This window comes from Podarcis bocagei, assembly GCF_964188305.1.
Source record: "Podarcis bocagei genome assembly, chromosome: 13".
In the NCBI taxonomy this organism is placed as follows: Eukaryota; Metazoa; Chordata; class Lepidosauria; order Squamata; family Lacertidae; genus Podarcis; species Podarcis bocagei.
Genome location: NC_138138.1, coordinates 16,354,302 through 16,376,247, shown reverse-complemented (window position 1 = coordinate 16,376,247; position 21,946 = coordinate 16,354,302). Strand labels below are relative to the sequence as shown.

General features: G+C 45.0%; 1 protein-coding gene across 1 annotated transcript in view; it reads left to right on the top strand.

Annotated features, from left to right (window-relative positions):
• The first annotated feature begins 474 nt into the window (after positions 1–474).
• The window catches only part of WNT3 (Wnt family member 3), a 49,466-nt gene continuing 27,994 nt past the window's right edge, over positions 475–21,946 (top strand). The window contains exon 1 of the mRNA XM_081166755.1: positions 475–640. Within this exon, the coding sequence (XP_081022881.1) occupies positions 561–640 (80 nt within the window). The 5' untranslated portion in view covers positions 475–560. The remainder of the gene's footprint in view (positions 641–21,946) is intronic.

Below are 21,946 nucleotides of genomic sequence, written 5' to 3'. Positions count from 1 at the left end.
ATCGTGTCACACCAGATGGGCCATGCAATGCACATCCCTGGGATATATTTTTAAAATATATAAATATATAAATAAAGAAGAAATCTTGTTAGCCTGGAAAACTGTCTTTCAAGGTTTGTCTGTTCCCTTCCCTTGGCAAGCGGTAGGAATAAAGTTGCAAAAGCAAGGGGGGGTTAAGAGAGAGAGAAAGAGAGAGAGAGAGAGAGAGATGTTGGAATGATTGACAGCTCTGAACTATAGGCTCATCCCTTACCTTAGGCCATGCAATCCGATTGGCTGTCTCCTGACACCCCCAAAGCGCAGCACTTTTTAATAGAAGCTTTGGGTAGATCGTCGGGGGTGGGTGGGGGAAAAGGTTCAGTGAGGTGCATTTCTGACAAGGCATAAAGTCATTCCCCCCACTTCGGGAAGACTTTTCCCTGGGCTGTTTTTGGTGGGGGTGGGTGGGTGGGGGTAGAAAGGGCCAGGGTTTTTTTTATTTACTTGTTTTTTTTGTACTTAAATGTTTTTCTGCAAACTTTGGGGAGAGCGGTCTTCTCCTCAGCACCAAGCCTGGACTAATGGATTACCACGTGCTCAGATTAATTTTAGCTTTCCTCCTCGCTGATGCCAAGGTTTTAGCCGGTTATCCCATTTGGTGGTAAGACTAAACTTTTCCCCCTCGTCTCAAACTTTTGGCAGCTTGTTTTGCCCATTTCCATCCTGTCTCTGCACATCCTCAATTCTCCCTCTTAGTGCCCTGCTTTCATTCACACGTTTCTATTCTCCCACTTTTCCCACAGTTAATGCAAGGTTTCTCGCTTTGGAAGGGTGAGGTGCTTCTTAATATTTTTTTGCATTGATAGCTTGATAGTTCGCCTCCCAGCCTCAGCCCTCAGTAGCTTCATATAACGCCTCTGAATTTTTAGGCAGCGGACGAGAATGTTGCAAAGCCAGTTGAATGAAAGGATGACATCTCAGAGGGAGAAGTATAATTCAGATTCATTGTTATTACGTGTTTTGGCAAGGACCACAATGGAATACTGACAAATGTTTTTTAAAAGGCCATTCATCAGACGTGTCTTTTCGTTTTAAATAATGTGACCATCCTTCAGTCTCCTTTTAAGTACTTGACCTGAATGGGTAGTGTGTTTCTGTTTTCTTTGGCTATGCTACAATTGTTCTCTTTAATAATAATGATTTGGTCATATGTAAAGTCATTGGGCTACAGAAACACGGTTAACGAAAACCGAGCAAGTTACAAGTTCTGATTTGACGAAGATTTTTGTAACGGCTTGGAATTTTACTTCGCTGCTTTGCACGGAAAAGCAAATAAGCAATTTTCACTCCTACTGGAGTTGTTTCGAGGCTCCAACAAACCAAAAAGATAACCACTAAAGAAAATATGGTCAAAGACTTTGTATTTGGGGGGGCAGAGACTTACAGTAAAGGCAAATCTAAGGTTCATTGAAAGATGTCAGCATTTAATAATTCAGTATCCCTTCCTGGCACTTTCTCTCCTGATCTGTTAAGATTCTTCCTTGAAGTATATGTGGTGGAAAATGCTCAGCCTAATGTGACTAGAAATCACAAAAGCAATGTTAACTTGAGTAACACCTAAAGAAGCCTCTCTTCCATCTTTCAAGAGTCCTTTTCATATTATTCATTCCTTAAGTCCTTTCTAAGCCGACACAACAAAGAAATGAGCTAAAGTAGACTGTGGAAATAGGCTAAAAAGGGACCGTATTTTGAAATGTTTACTGTAGATCTCTGCTTGGTTTCCCTATTTTAAAAACATAGAAGAACGAACATTTAGCACATTGGGCAGTATTTTATATTATTATTGTCTCGTTATGTGGGAATAATATAGAGACTTAAATGCCGACAAAAACAAGCCCGTTTCCCTTGCTCTATGGACATGAGTCATACACTGAGGGCACAGCCAGGATATTTCTTCAATTCAACATCCCTTCATTTAGATTAATCAGATCTCTCTTAACCCCAGTTTGATAAAACCAGCTTCTTGCATTGTTTATTGGGCACCTCTGAACAACATCAGAGTTATAAGCTTTGTTAGAATTGGAGAAATCGCCAATGAGAGATGCATTTGGTTACCAAACACAGCTTTCAGGGAGTCCAGTTGGGTTTTCTGACCAAAACAGGCCCCTAAATCTTAATTAAGTCAACCACTTTTGAAACACAAAGAAGTATCTAGATATTTCAGTGACAAGATCTGTTCTTTTAGCATTCTCAAATAATGGCAATAAGAAGGGATTAATTCCCTTCGTTCCCTATAGTTTCCCAAAAAAACCTATCCCCACCTCCTCAGATCCACTAAGGGGTATCTTCAATGCTCTCATAGAAAACAAAGGATGAAATTTCTGGTTCCGAGAATCTAGATGACGTAACATACGTAATTTAACAGGGTTTGCATTCAACATATTTTAGGAGATTGGTTTTTTAAAGGGTCAGCAACCATTTCAGGGAGGCAATATATCATTGTCTGAATTGAACTTTTTGCTTCGGCGATTATGAAGTAGGACGGCAAATACTATAAGAATTTCGTTGAGTACTAAGACCACAAACTTTGTTTTGCTTTTCGTTTAAAGGTGATTGCAGATTGGAGTGCATTAATGTGCGGTTGAACCTGAGTGTATATTTGTCACAAGCTGATATGTATGTTCTAAACCTGGATCTATCTTTTTACTCTAATCTTGCTGGATATTTTCTGCCTTTTAGTCTTTTACTTCCCTCCCCTTCCAGTCCAGTTTATTGTTTTCGGCTGACATAACGCAGGGCTCCCCAACCTTTCGGGATATTGGGAGAAATTATTGCGGAGATCGTGAAATACTCATTTCCCAGGAGAAAACCTAGTAATGTTCAGAAAAACAGCTGAAACACCTGTACACATCCCAAAACAAATAAAACACAGACATAAAAAAGGGCAGTACTTGCCCCCTGAAGAAGAAAAAGCACCAACAGCAAGCAAAATAAATAAATATAAAATATAAAAATAAAAATTTGGAGAGCTTTGGCATGAGCCAAGGATGGTGTCAGGGTGTTGTGGTGCCCATGGGCACCACATTGGAGAGACCAGATAGAAAGTGTTAGTTCCTCCCCCTTGCATTTTTCACCAGATATTAAGAAGTGGGTTGCAAAGAGCTGAATTTCAAATCTGGACCAAGCCAGAGAGCCCTTGCAACTCCCCCTGCAGGATAAATACATTTGGGAAGAGCTTAGACAGTAAATTAACCACATGCGTGTCAGCTCAGAAGTAAGCTCCATTGAGTTCAATGGGATTTATTTCCAGGTAAGTGTGTATAGAATTGCAGCCTGATACAACCTTCAAACAATGCGATAGAGGCAGATTCTATAGCCTGAAACATACCCATTCAAGCCCCTTCACGGTTTGGCGGTTTAACAAACACCGAGCAACGCTATCTGAAAGAACACAAATGCTTGCAAGTATTTAAATAAATTACTTTGCTCTATTTCAGCAATGAGGTGGACGCTGTAGATCAGCAGCAAGCCACAGACTTTTAAACCCAGGTAGCTGGGAGAGTCGCAATCCTCTTCTACCTTTTAAAATGCTTATACCTCATTGTTTCAAACAAACAACACCTCCCTAATTCTCCAGTCTAACCAGCAGTTTAAAAAAGAAATAATGTAATTAGGAATGCAGTTCTGGATATGGGGCCAAATTTAGACTTGTCGGGTTAAAAATATCCAGTTTACTCCAGCTGCAAAGTCTGAAATTCACGGTGCAGGTGGTACCTCTTCTAGAGGAACTATTTAGAGGTGTGGTTCTGGGAAACAAGGATGGAGTGGCAGTAATACGGGGAAAATAGAAAAGAGCAGGAATGTTTGCACAGTTTCCAACTTGCCTGGAATTCTGGGGATGAGGCAAGGATTGTGCTGGGGGAGGGATACACGGCAATGTGTGCAAAATGCAAGCAGCATAGGCAAGATATTTAGCTTCACCCTCTAATAAAAACTGCCTGCATGTACAGTAGAGATATCCCTGCTATAAGGAAACGATTTATCTCGCTAACTTTCTACCTGCTGCTTTGTCGTTTCTGCTTGTCCTAATTGGCTTCCGTTAACACATCTGATGTGTTAGCTGCGCGTATTTCATCATTCAATTGCCATTAAGCGGTATTGTTGGCAAACAGACTAGGCATATAGTCAGTGCAATCCAGTGGAGGTTTTCTGCATCCTTCAACTGACGTGAATCGAATGGTGTGTCCCAATCTGTAGAAACGGGAGAGAGCTGTTGCAGGGGCTATAGCTTCAGGCAGTTAGTCGGGAAGGGCAAGTGGTGTTTGCGGATTAACTGTGCTCCGTAGATGCGAAGAGCAGTCGTCGCAGGAAGATCAGCTTTGCAAAAAAGAAGAATCTCTATCCAAAACAGAGCTCCCAGTTCCTGGGCAAGACCGTTCAGACGGTGCTATCGTTCTGCGACGAATGTGTTGAATTCTGTGACCACACCCAGCCCAAATCATTTATTTATGTATTAGATTTATTAGATTTATAACTTCTTCATCATAAGATGTCAGGGCGGTTCACAGAATAAAATCATCAATAAAGTAGGCTGAAGGGGGGGGGGGATGTTATTGCCACTGCTCAAGGTGCATGCTCCTCCAAACAATTTGGAAACGTCTTTCTAGGAGTTGTTGTTTTAAAAAGAAAAGAAAAGGGAGATTTGACTTACAGTGCCATGGAGCAAAAAAGGGTAGCAAGGCATGTACTTGCAGTGTTCTCATGCCTTGCAGAATTCAGTCCAAGGGTGAGTGCAAAAATGTGTAGACACAGCCGAAGGTGCGACCTGCAAGCAGGAGGATATACTGTACCAATGTTCTCTATGAACCTAGGCCATGTCTGGGTCAAACAGGGGTCAGAGGTCAAAGCCTTCTCCTGGAGGCAGAAGATGACAATGCCAGGGTCAGGAAGCAGAGGCAAAACAAGACACAAATTATAAGCCGGAGACCACAGGTTTACTTAAACCAGTGCACACTCAGTGACTTTGTTCTCGTCCACATCAATAACATTCAAACTTGTGCACAAATAGCACATATAACCTGAACATGCACACATGTGTGTGTGTGCGCGCACACACACACACACACCAGGGCTTTCAGCTTGTTGTATCATAGCTGTCAACGTTTCCCTTTTCTTAAGGGAAATTCCCTTATTCCAAATAGGATTCCTCGCAAGAAAAGGGAAATGTTGACAGCTATGCTGTTTCATTGGGGTGCAGGTGGCGCTGTGGGTTAAACCACAGAGCCTAGGACTTGCTGATCAGAAGGTCGGAGGTTCGAATCCCTGCGACGGGGTAAGCTCCCGTTGTTCGGTCCCTGCTCCTGCCAACCTAGCAGTTTGAAAGCACGTCAAAGTGCAAGTAGATAAATAGGTACCACTCCAGCGGGAAGGTAAATGGCGTTTCCGTGCACTGCTCTGGTTTGCCAGAAGCGGCTTAGTCATGCTGGCCACATTTCCCGGAAGCTGTACGGCTCCCTCGGCCAATAAAGCGAGATGAGCGCCGCAACCCCAGAGTTGGTCACGACTGGACCTAATGGTCAGGGGTCCCTTTACCTTTTTTGCTGTTGCATAGGATTAAACTTGAAACTAAATACAGTGGAACCTAGTGTTATGTACCATCCTCCTTACGAATTCAGGTTATGAGCTCCGCTAACCCGGAAGTAGGTCTCCTGGTAGCGAACTTTGCCTCGGGATGCAATTGGAAGTTGCGTGCCAGTGGCACAGCGGGAGGCACCATTAGTGAAAGCGCACCTCAGGTTAAGAACGGTTTCGGGTTAAGAACGGACCTCCGGAACAAATTAAGTTCGTCACCGGAGGTACTACCGTACGTACAAGATTTAGACCCCTCCTCCTAACCTTGAAGACCCCTACCCGCCCTGTGCCCTCTATTTGACCCATGGCACAAAAATGGAGAGAGGGAGTGGTTGTCTTGGTTTGATTTGTTCTAGCAGCTCAGCTTCTGCAAAGCTTAGTTGGAACGGTTTGCAGAGGAGCACCTGTCTTGCAAAGTGTTTCTGTTTCTAGAGCCAGGCAGGCTGGTGTGTTGTCATTGCAAAAGAAAGGGGAAATGTTCAGGGAACTTAAATGAAGATGAAACAGTTTCGAACATATCAGGGGATGAAAGGAGACCGGTTTAACATGGGGGAAGCAGTTTGATGACTGGAGCAGTTACGTACGGTGTAACTAGTTGCAATGGAAGGACCAGGTTTGGGGCGGCTTCATAGGGAATGGCATTTTCTTATTGCACAGCGGTGCCATGCTGAAATTTCTGGGGAAAATGTATATATGTGTGTGTGTGTATCTAGTACAGGTTACAAGCACTTCAGGTTGCATACGCTTCAGGTTACAGACTCCGCTAACCCATGAATATTACCTCGGGTTAAGAACTTTGCTTCAGGATAAGAACAGAAATTGTGCTCTGGCGGCATGGCAGCAGCAGGAGGCCCCATTAGCTAAAGTGGTGCTTCAGGTTAAGGACAGTTTCAGCTTAAGAACGGACCTCTGGAACGAATTAAGTACTTAACCCGAGGTACCACTGTATACATCTGTTTTATTGGATTTACGTGTTCTGAAAAGTCACACTTGGCTGCAACTTCCCAACACGTGTACACACAGCAATTTAGACGCATACAGTAATCTACACACTTTTTTGCACATTTGCTCCTAATACTGTAGGCAATTCACCACATTTGAAATGCCGCTTGGGATCACTTATTTATTTAATGGCTTCTTCTTGCACAGGCCACAAGGCAGCATACAAGAAAAACAAGTAGATAAGAATCCATAAAATACATAAAATACATACATACATACATACATACATACATACATACATACATACCACAGTCCATTAAAAACACACAACAAATCACTGAATGGCAATTGCTAAGAACAGAAGCAGCAGCCAGGGGTCTCCTTCTCCAAATACCCTCCCCCAAATAGGTGTTTTCTTGACTAACTGCCTGAAGCTATAGACATGTACGCGTTAGTTTTTTGAAATGCAGTGAGTCCATTCTGCTCCCCCTTTCCCACCGTTGCTGAGTCTCAGGTGCATTCCTACATTGCTCCATAAATGGAGCAAGGATGTCTCCACCCAAAGCCCATAACCTGATTTATTTCCCTGTGCTGAACTCCAATTCAATGAAGCTGTCGCCTGCCCCATGCGCAATAGCTGCCTGAAATGTACACACACCTCAGCTTCCGTTTTCTAAAGGGATAGAAGCTGGCACGTCAAAGAGGGGCGTTTCTTAAGAAGCTACAGGACACCTATGGATTGCAGCCGACATCATGTGTACTCGCTTCAAACACCAGCAGGGGGAGCATACTGAAGCCGGAGTCAGCTGCGATGTGCACATAACCATAGAGAGGTGTGGCCAGATATACCTCAGTAGGGAGAGAGTTCTACTTGCAAGGAGCCACCACCAAAAAAGCCCTTTCTCAGGCCCTCATACCATGTATTTCATCCCACTCAGGGACTCCTACGAGGGCCTCATCTGCTGATCTCAAAGTGCAGGCAGGTCTTGTTTAAGTGAAACACCTAAGATACCTTATATGTTGTTGTTGCTAATTAAATTTGTATACAGTGGTACCTTGGTTCTCAAACTTAATCCGTTCCGGAAGTCCGTTCCAAAACCAAAGCGTTCCAAAACCAAAGCGTTCCAAAACCGAGGCGCGCTTTCCCATAGAAGGTAATGCAAAATGGATTAATCTGTTCCCGACTTTTAAAAACAACCCCTAAAACAGCAATTTAACATGAATTTTACTATCCAACGAGACCATTGATCCATAAAATGAAAGCAATAAACAACGTACTGCAGTCACACAATCAATCAATCAGTTGCTGAACTGGGTTACAGACAGTCACAAAAAAGCCACAAAAATGCAAAATAAATAGCAAAAACAGGCAGACCTCAGCATAACACTCAAATCGGAAGCGTAACAATCAAAACGGAGCACGTTCGGCTTCCGAAAAAAGTTTGCAGACCGGAATAGTTACTTCTGGGTTTGCAGTGTTTGGGTTCCAAGTTGTTTGAGTACCAAGGCGTTTTGAGAACCAAGGTACCACTGTATACTTGGAAGTCTCAGGGTAGTCAACAAGAAGGGAAAAAATCACAATATAACATACATAATAAAAACAAAAAAAGAGCAACCCAATAACACTCCACAACACTTATTAAAAGGGCATTGGATGTCAATCAGCCAGGGGCCTGGATTTTGCCTGGCACCTAAAGGTGTATAATGACCAAACTTCCCTAGGGGGAGCATGCAGAAAAGGCTCAATTTCATGTTGCCACCCTCCGGACCTCAGAAGGGCCTCAGAAGATTATCTCAGGGTCCAGGTAGGTTCATATGGAGACAGGCAGTCCTTAAGGTATTGCGGTCCTGAGCTGCAATATATATGTATCCCTGAAGAAGGAAAGGGCAGAAGCAACCAAAATAATTCACTGTAATTCAGTGTGGGGAGAGTTAACAGCTGCGACCTACACACTTGAACCTCCACAGGTTCTCTGTTCAAGGCTCATACCTGTACCAGAATGAAGTAAAATGTGAAAACAAGAAGTCATTCCCCTCCAAGAACGCAAGGAAGGCTGTGAACATTTTGTGGCATGGTTTGGGGTTGTTTCGAAAACCCACCATTATGAGGAAACAAAATGGATCGAGTTCCCTGGGGTCTCATCACAAGAGCACTCAGATAAGTGAACCCAGAGAGGCTGTATTGGCGGCTGCTCTCCAACTCTGGAACTCGCACCCAGAAGTATTTTTAGAGACTGGATTTCGTTTTCATCACCCAAAATTTTGACTGCAAGCTTCAGATGCTTAAAAAGAACAAAACTTGGCAGCCAATAATGTTGAGGGCTAGCTGCCAGTCAGTGGGCAGGCAGCAGCTGAAGTGAACCAATGAGTTGCCACCACCGTTTTGCCCGTGTGAATCCAAAAATCAGCATCCGTGCCAACTTTCCAGGTGACGCAAATGAATTTTGGAGGATGAGCCATCGAAGGGAGACAGTGGCTGAGTTGAGCTTTGGCAGTAAAAACAAGCTCTAAGCTAAATACCATCAAACTTGCCCAACTTACTACAGATTCACAGTGCTATGGGGTATCTGTAGGATCATCTCACCTTCGCCCTTACTTCAGAGACAGGCATTGATAAATAGAGCATCCTTGAAAGATGCCTGTCCAACTGTTCTGTGAAAACCTCCCAAGATGGAAGCTGCCTTCAGAGGCAAGGGCGAAAGCACTTTGGACAATCTCAGATACCTTCATTCTTTTCCCACCTGCCCTGCAGTCGCCCTAAACCAGCTGCCCATCCCAATTATTTAGTGGCCTTTATTTTCTTGATGACACCTTTTTAAATGCTTGAAAACATAATATATTGTAAGGTAAGGTAAAGGGACCCCTGACCATTAGGTCTAGTCGTGATCGACTCTGGGGTTGCGGCGCTCAGCTCGCTTTACTGACAGCTTCCGGGTCATGTGGCCAGCATGACTAAGCCGCTTCTGACGAACCAGAGCAGCGCACGGAAACACCGTTTACCTTCCCGCAGGAGCGGTACCTATTTATCTACTTGCACTTTGACGTGCTTTTGAACTGCTAGGTTGGCAGGAGCAGGGACCGAGCAACGGGAGCTCACCCTGTCGCGGGGATTCGAACCACCGACCTTCTGATCAGCAAGTCCTAGGCTCTGTGGTTTAACCCACAGCGCCATCCGCGTCCCTTAATATATTGTACTGAGTGCCATAAATGTACTGCATGTTAATGTTTAGCTGTAAGATTTTAAGATGCCCAGTAAGAAATTTCAGGAAATTCTAAGACTTACTGGTTAATCTCAAGAACAACCAGATGCCTCCAGTAAACGTTGAGATGTCGTGCTCAATCCATCTGAAAAAGAAAACCAGCTGTTCGATTGTTTAAAAAAGGCACATGACACATACGTTCCCAGTGGACACCTGAATTGTAGGAATTGCCCATAAATGTTAAGATGCACCTTTTCCCTGACATGGACCACTGTATATTTGTGTGTATATCTAATATTTTGCACTCTTTTAAAACTGTTGCCATCTGAGTGCCTAGCTTAGGAATGCAAACGGTACCCACTTATGTAAATGGCAGACAATATCAGAGACCTTGGAAGAAGTCTGCTGCAATGGCAAATTGCTCGATTATATTCTCACAAAAATAAACTTGGTTTTGCCAACAAGATGCCCTCCTTGTTCACAATTTTATTTAGCCTATTTCCACTGTTGTGGCCTGCCTAACACCCTTCAACATATACATTGGTTTTTTTAAATGTGGAATTCCTTGTTATGTTTTGGCAGTCAGTTTAGGCTGGCAAACAGGGGAGCAAAGCGCCTTGACACAGTTGCATAAATTCATGGAGATGTTTGGGCGATTTCCATTTCTGTGATTCCATCACGATCCAATGAAGTAAGGAAGGATTTCCCCTCATCCTTTCCCTGGGGCACCAGAGATTGGATGTTGTATTTATAGCATTTATTATAAGTATTTGCAAATTACCGTTCCATAAAAATTCCCGGGACAGCTTACATAAAAAGAAAATGCAGAGCAATTATGAAGCAGGTACAACCAATCAAAACCATTACGAAGCGCAGTAATGAAAAGGCAGGGAGATCTTAGAAGTCAGATAAAAACAATCAACAGAAGCAACATTAATTCTAAAAAGGCCTGGCTAATGTTGAAAGGAAAACAAAAATAGCTGAAAGGTGAACATTTCTGGGAAACACAGAATGGACTCAAACCGTATCAAAATATCAGACTTCAAACTTTTTTTTCCAGATGGGGATTCCAACAAAGGCGTCTAAAATTAGGATTTCATCCAAATCTGCTTTAGGCTACAACGCTATACACACTTACCTAGAATGGGAGTCTATTATTATTATTATTATTATTATTATTATTATTATTATTACCCCGCCCATCTGGCTGGGTTTCCCTAGGCACTCTGGGCGGCTTCCAGCAGAATATAAAAACATAATAAGAAATGTACTCTCAATAAAATTTACTTTTACGTAAGCATGCATAGGATTGTATTGCTAGCAGGGACGGAAGGTAATGTCAAGTTTTGGTTCTCTCAGTTTCTCTTTTTTTTTTCAATCTTAAGCTCAGTTCTCCAGGTTTCTGCAGCAAATTTCCTTTTTGAAAATCCTCATGAAAATCCTTCAGGATTGTAGTGTGAATTTCTCCCGGTGCACACATTTTTTCTCTGAAGCTTGGACTAATGTACCCATTTTTTACAGGAGTTTTCTCCTAATATAATGCAAGTTGGTGTTATTTACATTAATATATTCATATTTTATAAATGCCCCCCAAGACATATTGCATTTCTGGTAAACATAGTTTGGTTGGAGAACTGCATTGAAAAATTTGAAGAAGTGAGATTTTGAAGGAGTTCCAGTTCTCTTCTTGTTTGGGAAAGTGCAAATTTGATAAATACGGCTTTCTATGCAAATCAAATCTATTTCCCCCCCCCCCCGCACCCCTAACTGCCAGAACATAATTAAAGTACTTTTTAATGAGGGTGAAAGAGGAGAGTGCAAAATATGGTCTGAAGCTCAACATCAAAAAACGAAGATCATGGCCACTGGTCCCATCACCTCCTGGCAAATAGAAGGGGAAGAAATGGAGGCAGTGAGAGATTTTACTTTTTTGGGCTCCATAATCACTGCAGATGGTGACAGCAGTCACGAAATTAAAAGACGCCTGCTTCTCGGGAGAAAAGCAATGACAAACCTAGACAGCATCTTAAAAAGCAGAGACATCACGTTGCCAACAAAGGTCCGTATAGTTAAAGCTATGGCTTTCCCAGTAGTGATGTATGGAAGTGAGAGCTGGACCATAAAGAAGGCTGATCGCCAAAGAATTGATGCTTTTGAATTATGGTGCTGGAGGAGACTCTTGAGAGTCCCATGGACTGCAAAAAGATCAAACCTCTCCATTCTGAAGGAAATCAGCCCTGAGTGCTCACTGGAAGGACAGATCCTGAAGCTGAGGCTCCAATACTTTGGCCACCTCATGAGAAGAGAAGACTCCCTGGAAAAGACCGTGATGTTGGGAAAGATGGAGGGCACAAGGAGAAGGGGACAACAGAGGACGAGATGGTTGGACAGTTTTCTCGAAGCTACAAACATGAGCCTGACCAAACTGCGGGAGGCAGTGGAAGACAGGAGTGCCTGGCGTGCTCTGGTCCAGGGGGTCACGAAGAGTCGGACACGTCTAAACGACTAAACAACAACAACAATTTCCTTGCAGAGGGAGCACTTCACAGTGCTGGATTTACATATAAGCTAAACAAGCTATAGCTTATGGCCCCACTCTCTTGGCCCCCCCCAAAAAAAACTAGATGTGCATTTCCAAAATCTAAGATAAAAAACAAATAAAATAAAACCTACATACAGTACAGTGTTTTGTGTTGTGTAGGCTCCTCTGATGTAAGTCATGGGCCCCGCCTGCTAGTCTGCTCCCTAAAATATCACTAGTTTATATATAGGGTTAAGGGACGCGGGTGGCGCTGTGGGTTAAACCACAGAGCCTAGGACTTGCCGATCAGAAGGTCGGCGGTTCAAATCCCTGCGACGGGGCGAGCTCCCATTGCTCGGTCCCAGCTCCTGCCAACCTAGCAGTTCGAAAGCACATCAAAGTGCAAGTACATAAATAGGTACCGCTCCAGCGGGAAGGTAAACGGCGTTTCCGTGTGCTGCTCTGGTTTGCCAGAAGCGGCTTAGTCATGCTGGCCACGTGACCCGGAAGCTGTATGCCGGCTCCCTCAGCCAATAAAGCAAGATGAGTGCCGCAACCCCAGAGTCAGTCATGACTGGACCTAAAGGGGTCCCTTTACCTTTACTATATATAGGATGCCTACATTCTGCATGTGCAAATGGCATAATAATAATAATAATAATAATAATAATAATAATAATAATAATAATAATTTATTTGTACCCCGCCCATCTGGCTGGGTTTCCCCAGCCACTCTGGGCGGCTTCCATAGAAACCAAAAATTAGATACCTATTAGGTCCAGAAATGACCACATAGCATTTATTCAACACAAAAAACAGTGAAAATTTGTTGTTGACAGAGGACAGCTGGACATATAAAGGGCCCCATTACCTTCAGTAGCTTAGGGCCTCCTCAAACCTAAATCCGGTTCTGACTTCACACATTAAGTGTACAACTACAAAAAAGAACCCAGTGTGTAAATGTCACAAACATGCTTTTGCAAGATCTGTATATATCATACTTTGAGTGCCTGAAGCAGCTCCCTGTTGAATGCAATATGTGGGATGCATTTACCTGGAAGTGAGAGTCAAGCTTGCCTGCTACTGCTGCTGATGATTTGGGGAGGTGCAAGCAAATGGGTTTATGGGAAGGTGCTTGGGGCAGCTGGAAGGTGCAACAGGAGTTGACCGAACTTTGTGGAATGTGAACTGCTGCCGTACAGTAAGGGGACGGAGCGCAGCTTGACAAGCTCCCAACCTAAAAGCTCCAGGCTGATCTGATAAAAGATGACAAGACTCCTGAAAAATGTTTAAACCTGTTTCTCCTTCCCCCTTTCTTTCTTTGTGCTACGATGCGGGGCGGTGGGGGAGCTAAGGGGCTGCAAAATGGAAAAGAGAAGGGGGGAAGGGAACAAAGCAGGAAAACAGCGGTAGCTACAGGAAGACAATACTGTACTAGAGTGTCTTTATTTATCATTGTTGTTATTTATAGAGCAGCTAAGGAAGTACGCTGGAAAGAAGGTCCTTTTCTAGGAAACGGTGGCCTGCTGAAACGAATTGTCTCAGACCTGGGAAATGCACTGATTTAGGGCTGGTCTTTGCCTTTCGATTCTGAGTTAGCTTCATCAGAAGTGCTTAGGGAGGCCAGAAACCAACCATACCGCCAATTGAGAGAGCAGAATAAAATCTCTATAAACGCTAAGTTGCTGCGATTGAAGCAGAGCTCTTTGCAACAGCTCAGCTCCTCTGCAAAGGAGCTGGGTGCTCTTTTGCAAGAGCCAAGCCGGTGAAACAAAATCGGCAGCCGCGGCAAGAGTGCTTTTCTGCAACCCAGTTTTTAGGACTAAGCAGGTGAAACCTACGCAGGTAATACTGTCGAGGCAAATCAAGACCCCTTGCAAGACTTGAGCTCCTCCACAAGATGTTATGGGCTTGAGCATGTGTCCTGACCCCTCCCTTGATGCACAATAGGCCAGTGCATTAACCAGGTTGGTGGTTCGAGCCCACCCAGGGACAGCTGTGGCCAGGATTCCTGCATTGCAGAGAGCTGAACTAATGACCCTCAGTCGCCCTTCCAACTCTAGATTTGGAATGGCCCAAATGTTATTTTGGGGTGTAAAACCCTTGGCCTCTAATTCTTAAGTGTGGCCTGGAGAGATATAAAGTTTCGAATCATAGAATCGCATCTGGTCCAACCCCCTGCAATGCAGAAATATGCAGCTGTCCCATACGGGGATCGAACCTGCAACCTTGGCATTATCAGCACCACACTCTAACCAGCTGAGCTATCCAGACTTCCCCACGTCACTGAGAGACTGGCACCCTACAGGAAGCGTAATTGCTGACCCAGTGCTACCATGCCCAAACCAATAACTGCCAATATAGATATATATGAACAAGAATATGGGGCAGTACATCCCCCCCCCAAAGGCTTTGGGCCAGCCAAATGGCACACCTGCATTGCTGGTTGGCTGTCGTAGTTGAGTTGCATGCCAGGCCTCCTAAGAAGTGTGGGGTGTGAAACACAGAGCAGTCAAATACAACGTTCCTAGAGTGGACATGTTTAGAAATGAAGAGGGATGTTTGTCCAGCCAGTAGATAAACTTCCTGTTTCCTCCTGTGCTGGGACAAACTTCCTCTACATGTGACCAGAGGTGGGCGTGACTTTACCTGTGCAGGTAACGAAAGCACAGGACTGGCCACCACATCTCTCTCTGACTCCATTCCTCGAGATGCTCTCTTGGCCAGCCAAGAGAAGACAAAGGAACTATCTCCTTATGGGATAGATTCCACGTGTATATATTTTGTAACTTAAGTCTGCCTTCTGGGATCCATTTGTGAACAGAACGTGTGAGTAAACTCTTTTATACTTTCATACAAGGCTGTGTCGCGTCTATTCTTTTTAGGAGGGAATAAAAGGGGAATTACCAGGAAACTTATTTTAGAGGCTTATGCAAGCCTGGGAAACCTATCCGCTGTGCAAGTTTAAAAGGGGAATGTTACTCTGCTAAATCAGAGAACTTGTTAACACAAGTTGGGAAGGATATAATTAAACAATATATCCTCTCCTGCCTCCCTGAACATTCCCACAAGAAGAGACTGCTGAACCAGGTCAATGGACCATCTACTCTGGCATCCTCTTCTCACAAGCCACCCAGGTGCCTGTAGGAAACCCACAAATTTGGGTTTCCAGCAGCTGGCATTCAGAAGCATTTCTGCCTCTGAGCATGGCCCTCGTGGCTACAGACCTTTGATAGCCCTCTCTTCCATGAATTTCTCCTATCCTCTTTTAAAGCAATCCAAGTTGGTGGTGGCCATCCGTTTGTCGGAGCAATTTCCATAGTTAAACTATGAGCATAGCTGTCAACTTTCAGATTGGAAAATAAGGGATCAGCAGCCTCGAAAATAAGGGATCAGCAGCCTCACCTGTCCCGGGGACAGTCTACGGGATATCTGACAATCTGGGATAGCAGCGGGAAACGGTGCTGGAATAAGGAATTTCCCCGCAAAAAAGGGGAAGGTTGACAGCTATGACTATGAGCTGTGTGAACCTTCTAACAACACTTCATTGGACAACCATGAGTTCAAGTGTTACGAAAGAGGAAGGAAAACTATCCCTACTTACCATGGTGTGCTTAATTTCATAAACTTATATAATGTCGCCCAGTGCTTTCCCCCCCTAAAAATATAATAATGTTTAGGGGTGCTCTCATTTTCCTACTCATATTGAAATACTGCCCCTCAATGAAGCCAAACTTAGATTCACAAAATGTTTAGGGGTATGTATACCCCTGCGTACCCCCAGAAAAAAGCACTGATGTCACCTCTTACTTCCCTCTCAACTAAAAAGCCCCAAACCCTACAACCTCAACACATAGAGGAATCACTCCATTCTCTTGATTGTTTCACTTGCCCTTTTCTGAAACTTCTCCAACCCTACAATCGACTTTTTGAGGTGATTGTAACTGGTTCAATCTGGTACACAGAACCAGTATGTTTCCAAGCACAATTCAAAGTGTTGGTGCTGACCTTTAAAGCCCTAAACGGCCTCGGTCCAGTATACCTGAAGGAGCGTCTCCACCCCCATCGTTCTACCCGGACACTGAGGTCCAGCACCGAGGGCCTTCTGGCGGTTCCCTCACTGCGAGAAGTGAAGCTACAGGGAACCAGGCAGAGGGCCTTCTCGGTAGTGGCGCCCTCCCTGTGGAACGCCCTCCCACCAGATGTCAAAGAGAACAACAACTACCAGACTTTTAGAAGACATCTGAAGGCAGCCCTGTTTAGGGAAGATGATACCCAGCTCTACCTTTCTTTCAAATCAGAACCAGTGAAGGCGGTGAAGGTCCTGTGTGAGTGCCTGGAGGCGGTTGGAGGATGGATGGCGGCTAATGGATTGAAGTTGAATCCTGACAAGACAGAAGTACTGTTTTTGGGGGACAGGGGGCGGGCTGGTGTGGAGGACTCCCTGGTCCTGAATAGGGTAACTGTGCCCCTGAAGGACCAGGTGCGTAGCCTGGGAGTCATTTTGGACTCACAGCTGTCCATGGAGGCGCAGGTCAATTCTGTATCCAGGGCAGCTGTCTACCAACTCCACCTGGTACGCAGGCTGAGACCCTACCTGCCCGCGGACTGTCTGGCCAGAGTGGTGCATGCTCTAGTTATCTCCCGCTTGGACTACTGCAATGCGCTCTACGTGGGGCTACCTTTGAAGGTGACTCGGAAACTACAGCTAATCCAGAATGCGGCAGCTAGACTGGTGACTGGGGGCGGCCGCCGAGACCACATAACACCGGTCTTGAAAGACCTACATTGGCTCCCAGTACGTTTCCGAGCACAATTCAAAGTGCTGGTGTTGACCTTTAAAGCCCTAAACGGCTTCGGCCCAGTATACCTGAAGGAGCGTCTCCACCCCCATCGTTCTGCCCGGACACTGAGGTCCAGCGCCGAAGGCCTTCTGGCGGTTCCCTCATTGCGAGAAGCGAAGCTACAGGGAACCAGGCAGAGGGCCTTTTCGGTGGTGGAGCCCGCCCTGTGGAATGCCCTCCCATCGGATGTCAAGGTGATGGACAACTACCTGACATTCAGAAGACATCTTAAGGCGGCCCTATTCAGGGAAGCTTTTAATGTATGATATTTTAGTGTTTTTTGGTTTCTGTGGAAGCCGCCCAGAGTGGCTGGGGAAACCCAGCCAGATGGGCGGGGTACAAATAAATTATTATTATTATTATTATTATTATTATTATTATTATTATTATTATTATTATTAATGTTTGATGTATCACAGTATTTTAATATTCTTTTGGAAGCCGCCCAGAGTGGCTGGGGAAACCCAGTCAGATGGGCAGGGTATAAATAATAAATTATTATTATATTATTATTATTTTGTGTGGGAAATGCAGCAGCAAGCATGCTGAGCCCATAGCAATAGTGGCTAATAATAATATGCATAAATGAGGATTTGGGGTGTGCATCCCAAAATAAGCTTTGCACTGTCATAAATCATACATCCACATGAAGGGCTTTCGCCTTCCAGGTGCTTGTCTCTGGCACAGCATTTCACTTTGGGGTATATCACTTGGAAGCAGGCTTTTCTCCCAACTAATATAGAGTGGTACCTCGGGTTAAGTACTTAATTCGTTCCAGAGGTCTGTGCTTAACCTGAAACTGTTCTTAACCTGAAGCACCACTTTAGCTAATGGGGCCTCCCGCGGCCGCTGCACCACCAGAGCACGATTTCTGTTCTCATCCTGAAGCAAAGTTCTTAACCCGAGGTAATATTTCTGGGTTAGCGGCAGTGGCGTAGCGTGGGTTGTCAGCACCCGGGGCAAGGCAAGTAATTTGCGCCCCTAACCCATGGATTTGCGCCCCCTAACCCTAACCCCCAGATGTTGCGCCCGGTGCGGCCGGCCCCCCCTGCACCCCCCACGCTACGCCACTGGTTAGCAGAGTCTGTAACCTGAAGCATATGTAACCTGAAGCGCTTGTAGCCTGAGGTACCACTGTATGTATAAATGCATAAGAATCTGGGGGGATGTATACCCCAAAAGCTTGGAAGTAGAACGAGAACACCGAAATGTAATAATAATAATAATAATAATAATAATAATAATAATAATAATAATAATAATAATAATTTATTTATACCCCACCCATCTGGCTGGGTTTCCTCAGCCACTCCGGGCAGCTTCTGACAAAATATTAAAAATACAATAAAGCATCAGTGGTTCTGATGTTTCACCAATATAGTGGTTCTTCCTTATATGGAGGAACTCCCTCGTTAGTACATGTAAGTGTATGCATTTTTTAATTAGAAGGGGGGAAATGTTTTTTAAACACTGAAATGGAACATTGTGGTTCAGTCGAGAAAAGAAAAGTGTGGGGAGGAAGAAGCCTGTTCACCTGTGTCGCTCCTGTTGTTGTTGGACTCGCATTTCCCATCAGCACCAAATTACATGACTAAGAATGAGGGATGATGCCCTGGAGCAGGGGGTTAGGAGAGGAGGGTTGCACAGTGGCATAGCGTGGGTTGCCGGGGCCCGGGGCCATGCAGAAGAGGTGGGAGGGAGGGAAACAGATGGAGTATACATGCACATTCAACTGCCTATAGCGTCCGCGTCACCCAGCAGATTGCAGAGATAAGAAGAGTTGTTCCATTCTCTAGCGAGGTCACTTCCTGGATCACGTGGAGAAGCCGTTTTCAACGGAGCCCAGTGACGGAAGCATGTAGCTGTATCGAGGCAGCACCGGGTGTTGGAATTTCGCGCCCCTGTGCCCTCCGCCCACATGCTACACCACTGGGTGTGCGTGCTGCGAGGTTAAAAATCCCTTTTCCCTGCACCATACAAGCATAGAGGAGGGAAATAAAATTTTGCATGTCTGTGCACACACACAAACTGCTATAAGGAAACTGCTTAATAGCAGTCCACACCACATGCCATGCTTTTAAATAAACAAACCAATAGCAAGTGATCTTACTAATGGTTGTTTTTGCCATTCTGAATACCTCCAAGAAGGTCCTTTAAGCTTGCCTCCCTGCATCTGAAAGGCCTTCTCCCCTTTCCCCATAGACATCTGGATTGGTCATGGTGTTCCCTGGTTTTAAGATGTCCGCTTAGCTTCCTCCAACCATCACCACCCCAGATCTCCTTCCGAACATCTCTCTCTAGCTCCTAGTCCCAGTCTCTTTCCCACCCGCCCCAGACCCCCGATTTCTTCGGAGCTTGTAGCCTTCAAAACAGGAACGCTCCCAGATCCCAAGTCATCAGCCCAGTTACCTAACTTGGAAGTCCTCTTGGCTTTGGCAGGAGGAGGAGGCGCAGAGCAGAGCTGGTGCCAACTTCGTACCTCTCCTTGCTGCTAAAAATAAGCCGCTGCTTCTTGCCCCCAAGTCAGGTTACCTCCAGAGGTAATGACAACAAAGCAAGCAGCCAGTTAAAGAGCAATTATCTCAACCTAATCGCTTCCCCGGGGCAGGGAAGGCTGCCAAAGCTCAGCACTGCTGCTCAGCGGAGATGGGTCTTCTTTTTAGAGTGGGCCACACCTCTCATTGTACGAGGAAAAACCTTCCATACCTACAGGGGCCTGTCCTGCCAACTAACTCCCCGAATCTGGCCTGATAACCCACCCCACCCCCTGAGCTTTTAGAGTTTACAGTGTGCTTATTGCAGATATCCCCTGGAAACATTCGTAATTTCCCCCATTTCCCCAGTAGTATTAAATTTGAATATATTATTTCAAAGCAGCGGCAGGGAACATGTTGTTGAACTACCATTCCCATCATTCCTGACCATTCCCATCATGCTGGCTGGGGCTGATGGGAGCTAGAGTTCAACAACACACGGCATGCCCATGGTTCCCATACCACACTTTAAATCCCCCAGGAAAAGAACCGGAAGGGGCTTTTATTTATTTATTTTAACTGATTGCCGGAAACCTCAATAAAAGCATCTGGGATATCACTGTACCTTCTGATCCTGATTACTCAGAGCCAGGAAAATCCCGCTTTGCACATGCTCAGAGAAACTCTTTTCAGCTGCAATGAGGGTCAAAGACTTTTTGCCTTCCTGTTGCAGCATAAAAAAAGAAAAGTTTTGCGGTGGCACCTTTACTATGGCATAAGAATTAAAGAACCTTTTAATGCGGGTGAAAGAGGAGAGCGCAAAATATGGTCTGAAGCTCAACATCAAAAAAACGAAGATCATGGCCACTGGTCCCATCACCTCCTGGCAAATAGAAGAGGAAGAAATGGAGGCAGTGAGAGATTTTACTTTCTTGGGCTCCATGATCACTGCAGATGGTGACAGCAGCCACGAAATTAAAAGACACCTGCTTCTTGGGAGAAAAGCAATGACAAACCTAGACAGCATCTTAAAAAGCAGAGACATCACCTTGCCAGCAAAGGTCCGTATAGTTAAAACTGTGGTTTTCCCATTAGTGATGTATGGAAGTGAGAGCTGGACCATAAAGAAGGCTGATCACCGAAGAATTGATGCTTTTGAATTATGGTGCTGGAGGAGACTCTTGAGAGTCCCATGGACTGCAAGAAGATCAAACCTATCCATTCTGAAGGAAATCAGCCCTGAGTGCTCACTGGAAGGACAGATCCTGAAGCTGAGGCTCCAATACTTTGGCCACCTCATGAGAAGAGAAGACTCCCTGGAAAAGACCCTGATGTTGGGAAAGATGGAGGGCCCAAGGAGAAGGGGATGGCAGAGGGTGAGATGGTTGGACAGTGTTCTCGAAGCTACCAGCATGAGTTTGACCAAATTGTGGGAGGCAGTGGAAGACAGGAGTGCCTGGCGTGCTCTGGTCCATGGGGTCACGAAGAGTTGGACACGACTAAACGACTAAACAACAACAACAAAGTGTTATCATCATCATTATCTATTAGCTTTACGTGCCACCCTTTATCACAAGATCCCAGGGCAGTGTACTGCATTAAAAACACACTTGACAGTGCATCGTAATAATAAACATAACACAAAGCATATTAACAGACAGCATAATAGTAAAATAATCAGCCCCCACAACCACCTTTCACAGGCCATAGATTATTTAACGGCTAAAGGCATGGCCTGGGTAAACAGGAATGTTTTTAGCCAGATGCCTAAAGACTTGCAATGTTGTCGTCCAGTGAGCTTCCCTAGGGAGAGCGTTTCACAGACGAGGAGCCACCACGGAAAAGGCCTGTTCTTATGGGGCCACCCTCTGGACCTCTCAGGGAGCGGGGGTGTAGAGAAGGGCCTTGGACGACAAGCGCACAGTCTGGGTCGGCTTGTATGGGGACAGGCGGTCCTTAAGATACTGAGCTCCTGAGACATGTGAGGTTTTATAGGTCCGCACCATAATGCCAGGTTTGGCATTAGATGCTCAAAGTACTTGTGGACTTAGGAGTCCATTTCATCAGATGCAAGGAGATGGATGGCAGGTTTGGAAGAGCAAAAGTTGGGTTCAACTAGCAGGCAGTTAAACTAGCATCCATGGTGGTGATGATTCAGTCGAAGCCTAAGGGTTTAGGGCTAGTACAGTGGTACCTTGGGTTAAGAACTTAATTCGTTCTGGAGGTCCGTTCTTAACCTGAAACTGTTCTTAACCTGAAGCACCACTTTAGCTAATGGGGCCTCCCGCTGCTGCCGCACCGCCAGAGCACGATTTCTGTTCTCATCCTGAGGTAAAGTTTTTAACCCGAGCTACT